General features: G+C 44.4%; 1 protein-coding gene across 3 annotated transcripts in view; it reads right to left on the minus strand.

Moving 5' to 3' along the window:
- The window catches only part of NR6A1 (nuclear receptor subfamily 6 group A member 1), a 98,309-nt gene extending 79,287 nt beyond the window's left edge, over positions 1-19,022 (minus strand). For all 3 annotated transcript variants that reach the window (XM_075772873.1, XM_075772871.1, XM_075772870.1), the window contains exon 1: positions 18,813-19,022. In XM_075772873.1, the coding sequence (XP_075628988.1) occupies positions 18,813-18,879 (67 nt within the window). In that variant the 5' untranslated portion in view covers positions 18,880-19,022. The remainder of the gene's footprint in view (positions 1-18,812) is intronic.
- Between the last annotated feature and the right edge of the window lie 99 nt (positions 19,023-19,121).

Consider the following 19,121-nt stretch of genomic DNA (forward strand, 5'->3'; position numbering starts at 1 on the left):
CGTACACATTATCTGCAGATCAACTTTGCCAAGCAGTCATATCGGTAATCTATAAATTGTGATGGTTTGAGGATATCAATTCAGAACAGTTTCCAGCACAAAGAAACCCTGACTATCAGCTTTAAACTGTATACAGTATCAACTTGTAAGTGGAACATTGCTATGTAATGAAAGGACACCATGATCTCCAGTCTGTGTCCAGGGCACCTTCAACAGATTCCCGATAGGAAGAGATCCCCTTCCAAAGCCACGCAAAATGCTGGCATTTGATCTGAAGCAGTATCAGAAACAAGTGTCTTTAAAGACACCTCAAAAGCTTTATTTTCTAACAGCTGAAAGAAGCAGCAGAACTACCTTCCAACGGTTTGCCAATGAAAGCCCTGATCTGAACCAAATGCCAGGTGCCCTCTGCACTTTGGGAAGCATCCACCTTTCCAGGAGCCAAACCAGGAATGAACCATCTTCCAGAAACAGGGTCAGTTTTAACTTAAGATGAGGTGAAAAAGAATACATTCTTTGGGGCTTCATCTCGCTCAAAAAACCACACTCATTCTTAGCACATCACCACAAATGCCCAAGTCAAACAAATCTGTCTCCATCTCCATCATTTTGATGCTAGTAGATACCACATAATTATAATTATATAATACTTGTTTAGCTTTAAGACCCAATAAATGCATACTACAAGCTGACATTCCTAACCACAGAATACAGTCCCAGAAGCGTAACTTCAGCCCACAGCCAGGGTTTGCTGTCAGTCCAAATCCTGTGTTTCGCATTCTTACAATTCCACTTTATTCGACAGCAGGCAGTTCCCTGAAGATCACTGTTTACACTGAAAAGTGCAAAGTTCTGCTCTAATTAGGCAAACCACAAACAAATGTAAACCCTTTAGCAGACCATTTTTCTAGGATGTGAAGAGCAGATATAGCACCACACTTACGTTAACTTAATCCTCGTGCCATGCTTCCCTGACACGCTTTGCAAGCACTTTGCTTAGGAGCCTACTCGATGTTCAACTAAAGCCGCCAGCTTTGTGTAATGTGCTAAACACCAGGCACAGTCAAGAACAGCAACGAACACAGTTGCAGACTTATTCAGGAATGCCCTGGGTTATCCCTGTCCTATTCTCTGTTAATTTATCAAGACATTTTCTGGCTAGAACATCTAAACATTCATTTATAATCTCGCTTGGCTCTTCTTGCGGTTCTTGCACCAGTGCTCAGCAAGCTGCATGCACCATGCAAGACTGCAGCATTCCTGACAGTCACGCTCTGGAGTACCTGTTAAAGGTCTCTAGTCTGCTTACAGAAAAAAAACCCCTGGATTGTGCATCTTCCTATTTTCCACCTTATTACTATAATCTCCCTAATGTGGGAAACTGCTAACCCTTCGAAAGAGCTAGCAGGTCATAAACCATGAACATTTTTGTAAGTAAAAAAGATTCTTCATATTGCAGTATAGCTATTTCAGATACTTGGAAAGAGTTTTGTAATTTTTTTCCTCCTATTTATAGCTACATAAGCTTTCACATATAGCCAAAATAACCCAAAAAGTGCAGCATTACTTTTATTCTTCTGAGAGTGGTAAGATTTAGCCCCTGTAAATGTCAGTACTGAGCACACCCCAGCTTTCAGAAAGGTTGAAGTGACCGATTAGCAGATGGTCGTGTAAAGGTTACCTGCTGCTCTCTGGCAGAAAGAGGTCAGCTGCCCGACAAGGCAGCCAGATGGCACAGAGCAGGCTGCACCACTTGAGAACCCGCCGTCAGAGTGACAGTCACTTAGGGTAGTAAGCTACACCTGCAAACATCTGGAATAGTTTATCGAGTATCATTCAAAAGGCAACCAAATAATGCGTGTGCCTTCTGAAGAGAAATTTCTGAGCGCTAAGCACGTAGAGAGATCCAGTGCACATTTTTCAAGTCCTGCAATTAGATTGTTCACTGTAATGCCATGTTAAAGGTTATAAACAGAAGCATAACAGTATTTCCAAGCTATACTTGGAGAGGATAATTTCAGTTCACACTTGAAATTACCTTTTTTAATTACTATTTCCAATATGTTCACCGAGGCTAACACTGCAATCACAGCGGTCCGGCTGTTTAAGTTTGGAGTTACTGGAATTGCTCAATGTCCTGTCAAGTGCTGCCGTAAACCAAGCGATGCCGCACCCAGCAGCTGGCCGAGAGCCGGCAGACCACAGGAACACGGCAAGTCTACGTTATCAGAAGAGTAGGAACACCTCAACATTTCTCTTCGTGTGCGACTGGCAGAGGGGTACTTACAGCCCATTAATCTCAAAAATCATACTTCAATTTTTTTTTTAAATAAAGTATATAAAAGTGCAAGTACTTATCTTACACCTTGCTGTAAAAGTTTCTCATCCATGTAAATTAATAGTTAAAAAATTTCAGACAGCTCTATGAAAGATGGCAATGCTGGTTTTGTTCTCTTACCCGTACCCCTCACACTCCCCTCCAGCCCTTTGTATTTTCATAATTATATGCAACACATTAAACTCCTCAAAACAATTCAGCTAAGAGGAGATATGGATTAAGAACAAGCTAAGGTTTTGGAAACTGGTTTGCTCTAGAAGATAAAAGGACAAAAGTCTGCTCCACTATGACGAACAGCTGCTGCCAATACAACTATTTACCCTCTGACCTCTCCTCTGCCCAGTAAGTGAACAGTGCCAATTGTTTTCTTGTATTATATACTGTTTACAAGCCCTGCATGGCATGAAAGGAATTAATAATTTAGCTCGTGGAGCTGATGACCTCTATTGGAGTACCCCTATTTGCTGAGCAGAAATCAGAGCAAAAAGCTCCCTTGAAGCCACAGGGTTTCTTTAGGAGTTTTTCACTTTACAGCCTAATTGGCCGCCATAACATAAATCAATTATTTCTCCTGTTTTAAGCAACAATGCTACCTATTCTCAGCCACTCGATTTCTAACTTCCCTTGTATCGAGCCAGGCCTTGTTCTTTGACTTTTACAACTGTATAGTAAACACGATGGCAAGGCCAGCTTGGAGAACTTTGCAGGATTAGGAAGGTTTGGGAACACTAGCAAAAAGAGGTTATGCTATTTTGAACTTCTCTTGACCTTTGACTGCCCTTGTCCTGGTTTATGCTAATTGGAGGGGTATAGGGGCTACTCCTAGAAATGAACTTAGCCTGAACCTGTGACATAGCATTGGACTTTGAAGATATCGGTGCATGAGTTTTGGTACCCCCTCCCCAAAGGTTGTCATCTTACATACAGGAAGAGTAAAGTAGGTAAAACATGGTACCCTGAACAAATGCAAGGGTACCCAGGGGCAGAATAAGCAGAACATGCTGATTCAGTGAGTTGCATCATCTTCCACTGCTTCTGACCAGCTGCTAGCCTGAAGATCAATCACACATGGATCTGTTTGGTAAAAACAGTGGTGCTTGTAGGGTTGCAAACAGAAGGACATTCGCATAGTAAAATCTCAGTAAGTTGGGTAACATTTTAATAAAGACTTTGAAATATGCATGCTAAAACAAGGAGTTCTGCCCTTGGAAAAAATGCAGATAATGTAACGTAGGATTATAGACTTCTCCCTCCAAAAGCTGAAACTGAGGCATCTGAACTTCCAGGTAAGAGATGACAACAACATCCCTAGGACCTTTCAGGTATATTATACTTTTTTTATCATTGATTAATTTAGGTTGGAAGGCATCTCTGGAGCTCATCTGGTTGAACCTTGCACTGGAAGCAGACCTAGCTTCAAGGCTGCATCACCTTGGTTAGTGGTGTGGTCACTCAAGTTTTGAAAGTCACCAAGGATGGAGACTCCATGGCCTCTCTGGACACCTGTTCCAGTGCTGCATCACTTCCACCAAGTTTTTACCCCCCTCCCCAAAGTGTCCAGTAGGAATTTCCTTTGTTGCAACTCATGACCATTGCATCGGCCTTTTGCCATGCACCTTTGAAGAGTCTGGCTCCATTTTTTCCTATCACCCTTTTAAAGAACTGGAAGACTACCAGTTAATCGCCACTTAGCCTCCTCTTCTCCAAGCTAAACAAATGCAATTCCCCCAGTCTGACCACATTTGTCATGCCTTCCAGCCCCCAACCATCTCAGCAGCCTTCCAGTGGGCTTACCTGAGTTCAAGCCAGCTTCTGCTGGGAGGCCTAGAACTGCACAGAGCATTCCAGACTGACTCTGCCACATCCCAGAGGGGAATAACCACCTCCCTTGACCTGCTGCTACACACCAGCCAGCACACAGCGAGCTGCCGTCACCACAAGCACACCCTTCTGACTCACATTCATGAGGTCCACCAGGACCACGGGTCCTTTTTGCAGGGCTGCTCCCCAGCCTGTACTGTTGTGTGGAGCTATTACATTCTAGATGCGGGGCTTGACATTTCTCTCCATTTAACTTTGAGGTTTCAATCAGCCATTTCCTCTAGGTTACTGAGGTCCTTCTGAATAGCAGCTGTGCCATCCAAAGTATCAATCTGGTGTCATCTGCAAGTCTGATGAGCGTACGCCATCCCATCATCCAGATGGTTGATGAAATTGCTAAATAGCATTGGCCCCAATACTGACTCCCAAGGACAGCCACTGAATAACTGGCCACCAGTTAGTCTTTGAACTCGTCTGCTACCCTTTGAACCAGGTAGAGTTAGTTTTTCACCCACATTTGCCTTGTAGCCCCATTTGGCTGCAAGGATGATATGAGAGATTGCATCAAAAGCCTTGCTTAAGGTTAATGACAAAATTGCGCTCTCCTCATTCAGGAATCCAGTCATTTCATGGCAGAAGGAATGAGGTTGGTTGGGCATGATCTCCCCTTGGTAACCACATGGGGAATGATCCCAATTACCTTCCTGTCCCCTTCAAGTGCCTGGAAACATCTTTCAGGAGGACTTGCTCCACACTTCAGGGACTGAGATGAGGCTGATCAGCCTGCAGTTCCCCAGATCAGCTACTACGCTGCAGAGCCGAGTTAAAGGTGATTCATTATCCCTTATCAGCTAAATTTTACTATACAGAGACATTCCTCCCCTTTCCCCTACATCGGGTAGGGCTTCTTGTCTCACCTCAACACTGAAAACACATGCTGTTTGGAAAGAGGAGCGGGAAGTAAGGTCATCTCATGATAAATATTTTGAATTATTGGAAAACAATCACAGCTCCTGCTTACCAACATAACTGAAAGGAAACATTCACAGCAAGTATGTGGAACATTAAACTGAAGAGCTATACCTGCACCATATTCCTCAATAAACACTATACAGACATTGTTATTTTAAATGCCTGTTTACATTCCAGTAAAATTCTGTCGGCATGGTATCTGATTTATTGATGCCATCAAAAGTCACAGGATTCCTGAAATGCCTCCTGAGACACAAAAATCAAAGTAGAAAGGAGATGCATGTTGCTGTGGTATCAGCTTTACCACGTACGTTATGGGCTACATTTCCAGAAGCTTCTGTGTTTTCTGAAACAGAGCGGAGTGCCCTCCCCGAGAGCTGACCACTGCTGCTTCACCGGGGGCTTAGCGGCTCTTCTGCAAAATGGGGTGGTGCGGATGGAAGCTCAGAGCCACCACTTGGTAACACCAAGGTACATTAGGGCTGTTCTCAGCCAACTCATTCCTCTCAAGGAGGTTCATAGCAATTTTGCATCTTATTTTATATTTTTAGGCTACAGAAAGGGAAAACTTGGCACAGAGTCAAGCAGCACAGCTTTTTAGAAAAATAATTGTGATTAAGAAAGCCTTCAGGCATGTCTTAAATGAAGTGGCATTCAGTCACTTAGTGCAAGCCATCAGAAGACCTCCACGAGGTGCCCTGGGTATTCATTCCAAGGGCACTGGAACCACGATAAATAAAGACTAAAACCACGTCTTACTAAAACATCTAGTTTCTTTGCCTGTAAATTGAGATTCACGTTAATCTTTCTCCACAGATCAATACTGAAATGTTTTACAATCTTCTGGTGACATTTCCTTTCACTTTCAAAGCGTTTCATTCAGAACCAGAATCGCACGTTCTGAAAGGCTACACAGCTCCTGAAGAAGCCAGGCTTTTAAGCATCGAGGCAGATCAGCAGTACAGCGGTGTACGTTCACATTCAATTATCACAGACAAATGAGGATTTCAGAACACATTATTTCCCTTATTCACAAGGCTCATCTGTTTTTAAAAGGCACTATATCCTGACTTCAGGGCAAAAACCCCTACAAAATGAAGTAATAACTAATAGTAAAAGTTATATTCAGTTGAAATTGTATTCTTAATTTGAATTCATTGTTTCAGTTTGCAGTCTGAATATTTATATTGGGTCTTGTCTTTAAGACCCTCTTACTATCCAAGATACTCTCTCTGCAGTTGTAATTCGACAGTATAATTACTCTCAATCTATTTGATAAGCTGAATAAGCCAAGACTATCAGGCTGCCTCCATCTTTTTGTGCAATTCCCAATATTTTAAGATATCGGCATCAGGGGTTTATGCAGCATTACAATATCAGCATTCCAACCCAGCACTGTCAGTATTAGATAGGCAATAAACATAAAAGACCTACTTTCAATTTCCAAAGGACCACATTAGTGCTTTCCACTACCGCATTGCAACAACAGGCACTTACTCATAAATACCCCTGACAGCCAATGGTTCTGAGCATGCAATGCCCCGTTCCACTGGCAGTCTTTGTCCCTAGACATGACATTTTGCAACATCTATAGCTGGAGTACATTTTGGTTGAATAGGATATTGCCTACCAGGCAGCCCAGACTATTCCAATATTGAAAGATCAATTGCATAATCATTCTGTAAATCTGTGGAAATTCTTTATTTACTTTTTGATCGCTGATAAAGTGTTGGCCAACACAAGGCATAGTACTACAGCAAAATCCATCTATTGAGTCCACGAGAATTACCTACATTAAAAAATAGAATTGATATTATGCAAGAGTAGAGATGACACTAATATTTTTAAGAGTTAACATCAACCCAGATTAATGCTCATCTACTGATAAATAGAAGCACATTATAACATACAGAATATGCCAGAAATCATGTTGCAAATTAGCAGGGTTAGCTCAGTGTTCCCAGAGGCAAGTGGTTCTAGACGCCAACCAGTACGTCAGGTTAGAAACACTACTGTAAATGGACCTTTTCACCTCAAAGCAGGTAACATGCCCTTTTAATTCAGCTAGTGCAGGACTGGCACTGAAACTGGGATCCTGGAGAAGCACTGACCTGTGACAAGTCTGAAAACAGCTTTTTTCCCCTCCAACATCGAGGTTAATTAATTTAACAGCCTTTATTTTCAAATTTTAATTAGTGGAGATAATATTACAGCTTCCAACCGTAATGGACTTCGGCTGCACACTGCCAATGCCTGCTAGGACTTGGCTCACTGCACTAGCGTGGAGACGAGATGACTAACTAGTACTTACTAGTGGATGAATCGTGCCCTGTGGGAGGATCTCAAGAGAATTCTAGGACGTGAAAGATAAGTGTAAGCACTACACATTGAAACAAGTTTCCTCATTGTTACCACACGTACACAGAAAGACTGATTCATCAAAATCAACCACTCAATGTATAATCAACATTAAAACAGCATTAGAGGGAAAAAGCTTTAAAACTGCCTAGGTACAGTAGGTTCCTATAATGCTTGATTACGAAATGGATGGGTTGCAGCAAATACGCTCACCGTCATATAAAAGCTACTGCTGACATCATGTATTTAAACTTACAAGTCTTAGGGTTCAGCACATGGAAGTGACAGGTTTTAGAACTAGGATATATACTCTGTATAAATCAATCAATCACCAGACCTGTAGCTCTCACTGCAGATCACATGAGAGGACCAAATCAATGAATGAGCTTAACATTTAATTTGTCACTGTGGGTATAGCTGTGGTTGTTGCTCTTTCATTTTTGCAAGGTCTTCATTTCCTACAGGCCACCTGGAAGCGTTTTGTGGCTTACGCTGATGACTGCGCTAACGGACCTGTCCTTCAGAGGCAGAGGGATCAACTCGGTATTTCCCATGCCTGTGGGATGCCCAGTGACCGGGGCAGGTGCCGATGCGGCAGCAAGAGCAGGCACTCTGCTGTGCGGCAGGTACGAGGCAGCACTGTGCACCACAGCTCATCTGAGCTCCTGTCACACCCTAAACTTCCCCCCAAAACAGATAGAAAAGTGGCTTCTACACTGCAACTTTACAGTTACCTGGACCCAGACAGCAGTCACAGCCTGCCATGACTATAATGCTGTTAGGGAATGTAAGAGCTTTATACCCTGTTAAAAGTGTTTTCCTTCCATTATTGATTCAAGCATCTCGCTCATGAAATTCAGTGATCGGCAGCCTTCCAGTCTCACCGAGTGCTTCCCTTTCAGTCCTACCAATACCAGTACCTTGGGTTTTGTTGGAGTGAAAAGCTTCCATTAAGCATTTGGCCTCCCAGGGACGGGGATTACATACAGGCAAGAACCAAGGGAAATTGGATTCCTTCTCCCCACCCACCCCTCTGCCTACTGTCTGCCATGTTTGCAAACCGTATTAGCTCCTGCTGCTTGCAATTCCAGAAACACTTCCCTTGCTCTTTGGGGCTCATTCCAGCCACATCTATCTACTGCTATAATCTCATTTTCCAGGATGTAACATCTCTTATTAGCTTTTAATTGTGGTAACACACATCTAAGCATCTTAAAAAGCGCATCAGAAACTGTTTGACAGCTAGAAAATATTCTTCAGGATAGAAGCATCATTCCTAACATCTGGATATTTGTGGATATTTCTCTTCACTTGTACTAGAAAACTGTTTTAAACAAAGGAAAAATATCTGCATTTTAAAGAAGGAAGCTCCCATTCTTCTCAAAGGGAAAAACATTTGAGTGAATTTAGTATACACTGTTGCTCTGAAAAGCAATCTCAAATTCTATTTTAATCTAACTTTATAAAAATAATACAGAGTTCACGTTTTGCTGGTTTCCATGAAAAGAGAGTGCACAATTTTGCTTTTTTTAATCTCAGGTTTTAAGACATACGATTACAAGTTTTATAATTCTAAAATAATTGTTACAAACATTGCTAAGGGAAATGTATTTATATTCTTCCTTTGGAAGCCAAGTAATCTACTAGGTAGGGAAACAAAAATGTTTAAAGATCAGCATTTTAAATAGTTCAAAACCAGGGTAAACATTCAGTAGACGTGAATTACCATTCAATTTTTCTATGCAGCAGCAGAAACGCAGCTTTAAGGAATTAGCCCCTCCGCATACATCTCCAGCTGCCAGTACAGCGATTAGGTGTATCGGTATCTCCCCTTTTGTACACACACACAGCTTGCTCACCATCCACTTCAGGAGAGCAAGACCCTGCCCGTGAGCAGCCTGCCATCCCGGGGAGCAGCCACTGCCTGTGCCCCCCAACAGCCTGCACTGCCACTTCAGCCATCTCCCCCGACCGACACCAAGCGCCCTGTGGGGCCAGCGCACCCGCGGCAGCCACCCTTCACCTGCCACCCAACAGCAGACAGGAGCACGTGCTCACGAGGAGAGATGGGAGCCAGGACCAAAGCTGGAGTGTACGCACTTCATCAGTGAGCCACTTAGCGACAAATCATCGCTGAAGCCGAGGAGCTACTGCTTGTGACAAGGCGCTCGCGCTCTCTCCTGAAAGCCTCGACACGCTAAAGCACAAAACAAGCACTACAGAAAGCCAGTAATTTCAACGGGCAGCGAATCAAATTAAAAGAAGTCAGACAACATTTTATTTGAGGAGCAATTCAGGCTGATGCTAGTCTTGCATGTGGGTGAGGGGAGAGATTCAGTACTCCATTGTATCTGCGGGGGATCCACGTGAGCCTTCCAGCTACCTGACCTGTAGCATGCTCATCTGCAAAGCTTCTCTGTGCAGGGAGAGCACGCTTCAGCTGATTAGTCACAAAAAATACTAACATGCTTTTACAGTTGTAGCTTAATTTTTAATCCCTGTGATAGGGCTTGTATTCCTGTTGCTCTGCAGGAGGATGCTGCAGCACTCATACAGCACGGCAATCCTCAGGAAGGCATCGCTTGGTGCTGCCATTAGGACTCTTCCCTCTCTCTACAAGGCCACAGCATTCGTGGGACAGGACCCACGGGTCAGTCTTTCAGGCTGCAGACCAGCCAGCCAAGGCAGGACAAGACACAGGTATGACAAGACACAGGTATGACAATTAACTGCTATACACATAGCCTGAAGAATATATAGTCATACTTGGTTTCTTCACAGTATTTTCAGCTTCATATAGGGAGCTGAAGAAGTTGCAGCAGACAGCTTGCAGAGTAGTGGTTCAGACATCTCCACTGAATTAATAAAAAGTAAAGAGTAATCCATAAACCAAAGTGGCAGATAAGCACCCAGCAGCCATCAGCTTCCAGCAGTGATTTAGCCCCTCACTTGCTGCACTGCTGCAGCATTGCCAAGTTTGCACCAAAGTGGACGGCTCCCACGCTCCCTTTGCAAAGTTCTGCGGGGCAGAAGTCCACCACAGCCCACGTTTGTTCTGATATTATTTCTCTGGCAACTGCCTCAACACTGGAGATCTTCATCCTACCAAACCAGAGACTCTTGAGTTCTCTCCTCATACGTTAATTAGAAATTAATCACTCTAAAAAGCAGAGGAACACTCCCACCTGGGCACTCCCTGCTGTTCATCACTGTCACGTTTCGCAGATGGCCGTGTTCTGCTTGGCCAGCAGTGTGGGGTAAGGCTTGTCATTTGAGCACAAGCCTACTGCACCCCCACCCCAACCACAAACCACATCCCAGCTTGAAAACCTCTTACTCAACCACAGATAAAAATAATCCCAGTGCGACTAGGTCTTTAGCGGACCAAAGAGAATGAGAACTGCTCTAGCACCGTGCTGGTGCTCTGGAGAGGGCCAAGCTGCACAAGGCAGGCTGGGGACACCTACAGCAGGAGCTTCCAGCACACCTCAGTCAGCTCCACTCCAGGTTTCACCTAACTTCAGTCATGCAAATCCTCCATTTTTAAGCTATGGATACTTATGTGGATGCAAACCTCTGAGATATAGCAGCTCATTTTATGAGCTACAGGGTGTTATCCTCCTTACTGACAAGTAGCACAACTTTTATAAGGAAAATTTTCAAAATATGTAATAAACAAGGTTCTATCCAAAAAGCAATAGCTCAAAAAGGGCATAAGAAAGAGGGTATCAACATCATTTTAGACCAGACTAGTGCTGAATTAAGAACCTCAAAGAAACCACCAGCTACATCAGAAAGCTGCAGAGCTGGAATCGTGCCCTTCAGAGCAGCACCCCACAGTAACGGTACTTGCTTGACTTGCTGAAGCTGTTTAAGTTCATACACTTACAGAACAAGTAACTCTGTACCTTCACTGACTATGAAAAAAAGGAGTTTTTAAAAACAGATACTAAATATCCAGCTGGATTTCTCATTAAGTAGGGTAAACTATTACAGTAAGTCTCTAAAAAAAATTTCCAAGCAGTTAGGTGTGGACATGCAGTTTTATTCTGTTTTTTTCTACCTATAGCCAGCCCATTTCATTTTTTTTTTTTTAGAGATGTACTTGCAGCCATTCCACATGGCCATTTTGCACATCAACTGTGTTCTGATTATTTCTGATCTTTGGTGTTCATCCAAGGCTGCCATGAAACATTTTACCAAACAGCACAGCACACTGTTGTACCCAACCTCTTTTGCAATGGAGAAGAGTCATAAATTTACTTCAAGACAGCTTTAGATTCAAGGTCATTTCAAAGCTTTTAATTACTAACTGGGATTTTGGGATTTTTGTCCTCAGCATTTAAGAGCAGCCGGCAATCTTATTCATTATTAACTGTTGTACACATACCATTTTCAATACCCGAGACAACCGTGGCACTCTGCAAGCAGGGCTTGCTGGGTCACCTCTGGCACCTACCAGCTACAGCCACATGCTCTGAGACTTGCTATGGCAGTTAAACTACCCCAGCATGTCATTTAAAGATGTGTATTGAACACCAGGATTTGAAAAACTTTAAAAAAAGAAGTCAAGAGTATTTCTGATGCCGTATTTCTCAAGTTTTAAGGGTGAGAAATGCTCCTTCTCAGCAGATACAGGATGCACTGGAACATTTACTGTTATTCCTAAGGTGTTTTACAGGAGACAGCAGTATGCCAGGAAAATGCACTTAACGCTTGACACAAGTCGCTGGAGCCCTGACTCACCTTCTCCATGAGGCCAGCACAGAGGCCGCTGGCTGGTCCCGCAGCCCCACGGGCAGTGCCTGTTGCGGCAGGCTGCCTGTGGCCAGAGCCAGGCTGGGGCCACCCGTACGGCCATGCCCAGGCGCTGGGGACCCCGAGAAGCCTCTGCCCCTCCAGCCGTGCCCCGAGAGCAGCAGCCACCAGCCTGGCCCTTGATGGAAATGGCACACAAAAGGCCCTTGGCCTTCCACCACTGGGACAAACTGGCACGTTCTGAGTATATTTGTAAAGGAGTGGTAGACTTTGTAAAGTCGCAACGTTCGTTTCAAGCTTCTGTAGCTATTGAAATAGAAAATGAAAACACACACAGCACTCGAACCACACAGCCAAATCCATGTCAAACCCTCCGCCTCCACACACACCGAAGCAGAGAGCAGCAGCGGCACCCCCAAACACGGCCGCGGGCCGGCAGCCCCCAGGGTTAGCACTGCCTCCACAGCCACCCGCCACTGCCCGAGCCACGCATCCATCAGGCGTCAGCAGAGCAACGCTAAGCCAGAGCTCGTTAGGGCCATTAGCTCCATGCCTCTTTTTTCCTATGAGGCATGCAAGAAATGTTTTCCTGATGAAGGAAGTCTCACAATCTACTTGCCAATTATTTTACCATAAATGTTACAGCATTTCTTATGTAACTGCTGTTGAAGAGGTTTCCATAGAAAGAACAAAGTTAAACAACTCCTGTTCTACTTTATAGCATCTTACTAGAAAAGAAGAATTCAAATAACCCCTATCCACTTGCTACAATAAAATATCCTACAGATGTCAACAACTACTGTTGTTGTATATGTTGTATAGGGCAACCTATATATCTTTAACAGAAGTTAAAGATAGAAAAAGAGGACAAGCACCCAGAGGTGTATTTCTTCCCCAATATCAAGTTTGAAATAGCTTGTATTGCAAACTAAGTTGTTGCACGGCAAAATTACAAAATTTTAAAATTCTCAGCCTCTAGAAAAAACAGCGTGCTGCTGAACTTATAGAACACGGAGGTTTGGGAACCAGAGGCAAACCCATCACCCATCACATATAGAAAGGTAAAGAAAAGATCTGAAAGCAAAACATAGCTCAACTTCATCACTCGAAACAAAATCTTTAGTTCAAGCTTAAACTGCATATACAACATTAAATCCTTTTCTTCACCAATTGTCTTTTACAAAAGACGGAGTCCTTTATACCAAGGGTGTAAGTTACTACTTGTGAATAAGCCCAAACACAACACTTTTACTCTGTCAACATGAAGGAACACTTTTGGTAGGGCCAGCGATCCCCGTTTCCCACATTGTGTGATTGATTACGCTCTACCCCTTAGAAGAGTTGATTGGTTTCCTGGTGCCAGGAAAATGATTGATGAATATTTCAAGACATGGGCCTCTCTTCCTGCTGGGTGTCCTTTTCACATGTCGCCAATGGGCCTGGGGATTTTTTTTCAAGACTAGGAAGTGTCATTTTTATGGATATCATCCTGTGATAGGGACAGTTAACTGAGCAGAGGCACTATGTAAATCAAAGTGAAATACTAAAGGTCAGCTCAAGTGTTAGGGTGACAGACCAATACAGCATGTATCAGGTGAGCAGGAAAATCGAAGTGGGCAGAGAAAAGCTTCACAAAGCCAGAGACACTAAGGACACTCTTGCTCCTGCAAATTGGTAGTAGCAAGCTATTAGTATGTCAAATCTGGGATACTGCCACAAATATGGTATAGTCATACACAAAGATCATTAAAACAAAATCCTTTTAGTACCGAAACCAGTCAATGGAGGCTGAGCGAGGCGACCCCAGTCCCTGCCAAACTGACACCCAGATCTAACTCTGGAACAAGCCTACCTTAATTCAAGCTCTGAGCTTGCACTCTACTGCAAGATAAGCCAAGATCTCAGCTGAACTGTTACCCACCTTAAACCAAAGCCCCAGTAACCAGGAATGCCACAGTACATTAAGTTATTTGCGGGTGAGAACGATCACTGCCTGTGATCCACAGCAAGGGGATTTCTTTCCAGCTGCTGATAGAATTGGCCCAGGATATAGCATCTCCTGACAAAAGCATACACAAGACATCTAAAGTAACAATATGCTTAAGAATAATTTGTAGTAAATATTGCCAAACAACGTAAAAAAGTCAAGTTACAGCTGTGGGAATGAAGAGGACAGGTTGGTGTTTGGCAGAACTTTCCAAGACCAGAAGTTCTTTTCAAGTTTTTTTACTACAACTGTGACAGCCATCGTTTAATCACTTGGCTTCAGGATCCGAGGGCCCCAAAACAATTCCTGCAGATAAACCCTGCGGTTCTCGGTAGTGCCAGGGTGCTCAGGAAGAGTACACCTGCTAACTGGTTAGTCAACAGCACAGAGACCCCCCACGCTGACCTGAGCGCACCACACACCCTGGGAAATACCTACCACTGCAATTCATATCTCCTGCTGGAAGAGCTGATGGGGTTTTACATGACAAGAGAATTTTGAGATTTAGTCTCAAGGGCTTCACAATTCCAGATTATATTTCCATGAAAAATATTTAAGGCTTCCATCAAGTTCCAGCTGAGGTATTTCAGACAAGGACATCACAGCAGTCTGTAGTCACCCTGGCATTACAGCCTAGGTGAAGTTTTATCAAGTTTTTTTTCCTGATGCATCCACAAAGGGAAAAAGGGCTTAAATTAACCCTTCACACTGATCAGACATTTCTCTAAGTTTAATTTTCACCACCTATACAAACCTATAGCCGGGATGATTAGGCAACGGAAGGTATACACGTAACTTATGCTCTCTGAAGGACACCGGGTCCACCCTTTGCAAATGAAACCTCCTTATCGAAGAGCTGGAGTAGAATTAAGATACTCCAGACATATACTGCTTCCAAGATAAGTTATTGGTAATCATTTACCAATAAAGAACTTCACTGAAGCTACACTATTGGCGGTGTATTTCCTCTTTCTAACAAAACCTGTACAGAATCATTTTTATCAACATATAAAATCTGGAAGTCTTCTAATTAGGTAATTAGAACTGTAATAATTAAGACTAAAGCTAAACCTTGAAGGGTCCTCTTGTCCCCCAACTTCCCTTTCTCAATTAACTCTGCAAAGTGATAACCACACTGGCTTAAAGGCTAGAAAAAGGCAAGGATCAAAAGGCTAGTTTAATACAGCTGGAGGGAAAGAATGCATTTCAGCTCACCAGCAACCATCTGATGAAACCCTGGGCCAATTCTTTATGTAAATGACTTCATTAGAATTACCAGATTACACTGCTGAAGGCTTTATTTAAATAGGCAGTTTATCAACAGGATAAACCGTGCTCTCATTCTCAGAGAATGCCAGCGTAAATGCATTTGTTTGAAGCTACCACCATGTAAGAGTTGAACAGTAATTTAATAAATCATTTGCACATTCACCCCCACCAAAAAAAAAAATATCACAAATGACTTGCCAGAGACAAGACAAAGATGACTATTGCTTCCCAACAATCAAGAAATAGTCTCCTAGATAGAAAAGTTCCCCCCTTTTCTATAATACAGTATCTTTATACTCTTTTATAGCGAAACAGGGGAAAAAAATCCTGTTGTTGCCGTGTCACATCACACACCGCATCTGCTGAACATACATTGCTAGTCCTGTTTTTAGTACAAAAAGGCATGCATAAACCCATTTTCCTGATTAATGATCTACAGAAGCCATCAATACCAACTTCCAACTTTACACCGAGAGGTATTTTTCCATCCTACCATCAAATCAAATCATAACAAAGGAATTAAGTTCTTTGTAAATTAAAAGTTTTTTATTTCCCATCATAGACCCAAGCTCAGAATTCTACTATGTATTATTGTCTATTATTATTAATCACAAAAGCAAGAGCTACCTACATTCAACAAGCCAATACTCAAAATAACACTGTAGCTTCTTGTTTATTCAGAGACATTTGACTTTAGCAGCATTGCCATTCGCCAATTTGTTTTTCTTCCTAACTCTTCAAAGGGATGTTTATAGCAAGCAAACTAAGACCTAACTATATCAATGAAAACGTCTTTGTTAAGCAAAGGCTTATCTCATCAGATGCAAAGCAATCAAGCATAAAGAACCACTAAAAACGTCAGCGTGCGCCAGTAAAGTTTGAGCGCGCTGTGGAAAAGGGAAGGGATACAAGCAATGGGATTTTTCTTTTTCAACTTTACATTCTCTGAGCTCTTACAACTTTCTTCTTCTCTCTGGCATGAAGTTCATCTAGAGTAGTAATCTACTTATCTGAAACTCCGATAATTTTAAGGGAACACAAAATTCAAGTAGTTTCCCATTACTAAAATTTGTCTTCTAAGACCATACCACACAAAGTGTCCAAAGTTACCTTAATTCTAGATAACCTGCTTTACCGCTATTTTAGTTAAAACACAAAATAATTAAAACTGTGTAAAAGCCATCACGTTTCATTCACACAGGAAAAAGATGCCAACTGAAGCTACAGGGAAAATGGTCTTAAATGGCACCCTGTTGAGAAATAATTGCTAGTAGTACAGGAAAAATGAATGCCCTAGTGAAATTATTTTTTAAAAGAATTCATTTTACTCATTGCCATTGATTTGCTCAATGACAAAATATGTTTCTTATGTGGAAGAGGATGTACTCAAATTAGTAAGGAAAAACCATCATCTTATATTCTAAGAACGTCAAATGCCCCCTCAAATAGCGAGGCTGTAATTTACCGTAACTGCAACACAAAATCACGTCACTGCATTTCAAAGTTATTCTGAGGCTTCTTTCACTGAAGATGCCAATAAACTTGTGGCACTTTACTCAGGGTTAACACAGAAGCCACGTGCGGAGCTTAAGTTCATTAATGATTTTAACACAGACACCGAGAATACAAACCTATATATACATACAAGATATATGTGTCATACAATTTTAACTGTTTCCATAAAGAGTGAAGATACTGTACTTCAAGGTACCAAAAGTGTTATGAATCTTCCTTAAAAAAAGGAAACATTAAAGACTCTTCATTTTTCATTACCGTTTGCAGATATTTTATAAGCCAACACAGTAACAAGCCACTCGTTCCTGCTCCTCCCCTGGCTGTTGTAGGCTTTAGAAAGACTGAAGGTCAAGCAATGTCTCAACACCGGGCCACTATTTCACATTTTTTTAAGGCAAAGTAGTAAAAAGTTGTTACATCATCCATTCAAAAGACTAACCGCAGCCACAGGTAGAACGTCCATCACATGAAATCGCTATGAAAGACACACAACTAATGCTTAAACCTAATCTGATGAATCAGGACATTTGCCCAAAAGGGCCACATTTCTGTAGGAAAAACAGTTAATGCAGACAAAGCGTTAATGTCGTTGCATTATTAAGGACGCCAAGGGAACAGACGCTTCCCAAATTAAGTCAGGAAGTTCAAAAAGTATTAAGCATGAAAACTATCATCTAATAAAGAGAGGAATAAAATGTTTCTAGCAGCCTCACAAAGGGACACAATCCAAAATTACATTTCAGGGTAATTACAGAAACACCCATTTCTGTAATTGCCAGCACCGCGCATATTTTGGTAGGGCTTGTTTCCAGCAAACGCCAGTGATGTTGCCCGATAAGAAGCCTCTTTTGTTTGAGCAAATCCTTTGTAGAACAGGGTACCTTAAGATGGTAAAATGCAATTGTAAACCATAAAAATTGGCAGGGACATTCAAGTGCAGATGCGGTATCTGCATACTGGAAGTGTAAAAAGCGTCCGTCCCAAATGGTGCCTGTGGCTCCCCGCGCAGCCCCGCCGGGAAGCGGCAGCAGCAGCACCCTCCGATCGGGGGTGGGTGGGTGGGGGGTGTGGGGGTGCACAGCACCCAGATGTCAGCGGGGAGAACCGGCAGCGCGCGGCGAGCCCGTACCGAGGGCAGCGTGACACCGAGTTCACGCCGCGCCGAAAAACACGCGGGGAGCAGCGGAACGCGAGAGTCTCAGCAGCGATAGGGAGCACCGCGCCTCGCCCCAGCGGAGCGCGCTGCGACAGTCGCGATACGTAAGGTTTAAATGGGGAGGGGGAAAAAAAAAAACCCACCCATACTTTTTTGTGCGCATGAAAGAAGGGAAATTAGCAGGGGACACCTCGATTTCAGAGGGGCACTCGTGACAAGCGCAGCAGAACCCCGCGCGTCCCACGCTCGTCCCGCAGCGCGGAGCCCCGCCACTCCCCGCGAAGGTGGCGGCGGCTGAGCGGCACGTCCCGCTGCCCCGCGGCCCGAGCAGCCGGGACCCTGACAGCGGGGCAGCCGCGGCGGGCAGGGCGGGCAGCACGCGCTGGCCGGCGCGGCCCTTTGTTGTGCCCCACGACCGCGGAAAGTTGCGGCCGCCGGGAGCTCCCCCCCCCCCCCGCCACTGCACCCCGGTGGGGCGGCCGAGACGCGGCAGGCGGAGCCCCCGGCATCGCGCGGCTCCGCGCCCCGGCGCGTTACCGGCCCGGCAGGGCCCGCGCCACACGGCCCCCCACTCCCCCTCCTCCTTCTCGGGCCCTGAGGGGCGCCCGCGGCCGGGCCGGACCCCGCGCTCCACTCACCGTTGCGGGGCGGCCCCTTGGCGGCGGCGCGGGGCTCCGGGAGCTCTGCGGGCGGCTCCAGCTCCATGGCGGCGCCGGGGCCGCGCCGGGCCGGGGCGCGGCGGGTCTCAGGGGCCCCGGCGGCCGCGCTGCCCCATGGCCGCTCCGGGCGCTGCTGACAGCCAGAGCCGCCGCTGCGGGCGCCGCGCTCGGGCCGGGCCGGGCCGGGCCGCCCCGCCCTCCCGCGGGGCACGACGGGAAACGTAGTCCGGGCGCGCCGGCCGGATGTACCCGCGGGGGTCGCCACGCCCCCGCTCGGCCCCGCCCTCC

The sequence above is a fragment of the Balearica regulorum genome, chromosome 20 (genome assembly GCF_011004875.1).
Source record: "Balearica regulorum gibbericeps isolate bBalReg1 chromosome 20, bBalReg1.pri, whole genome shotgun sequence".
NCBI lineage: Eukaryota > Metazoa > Chordata > Aves > Gruiformes > Gruidae > Balearica > Balearica regulorum.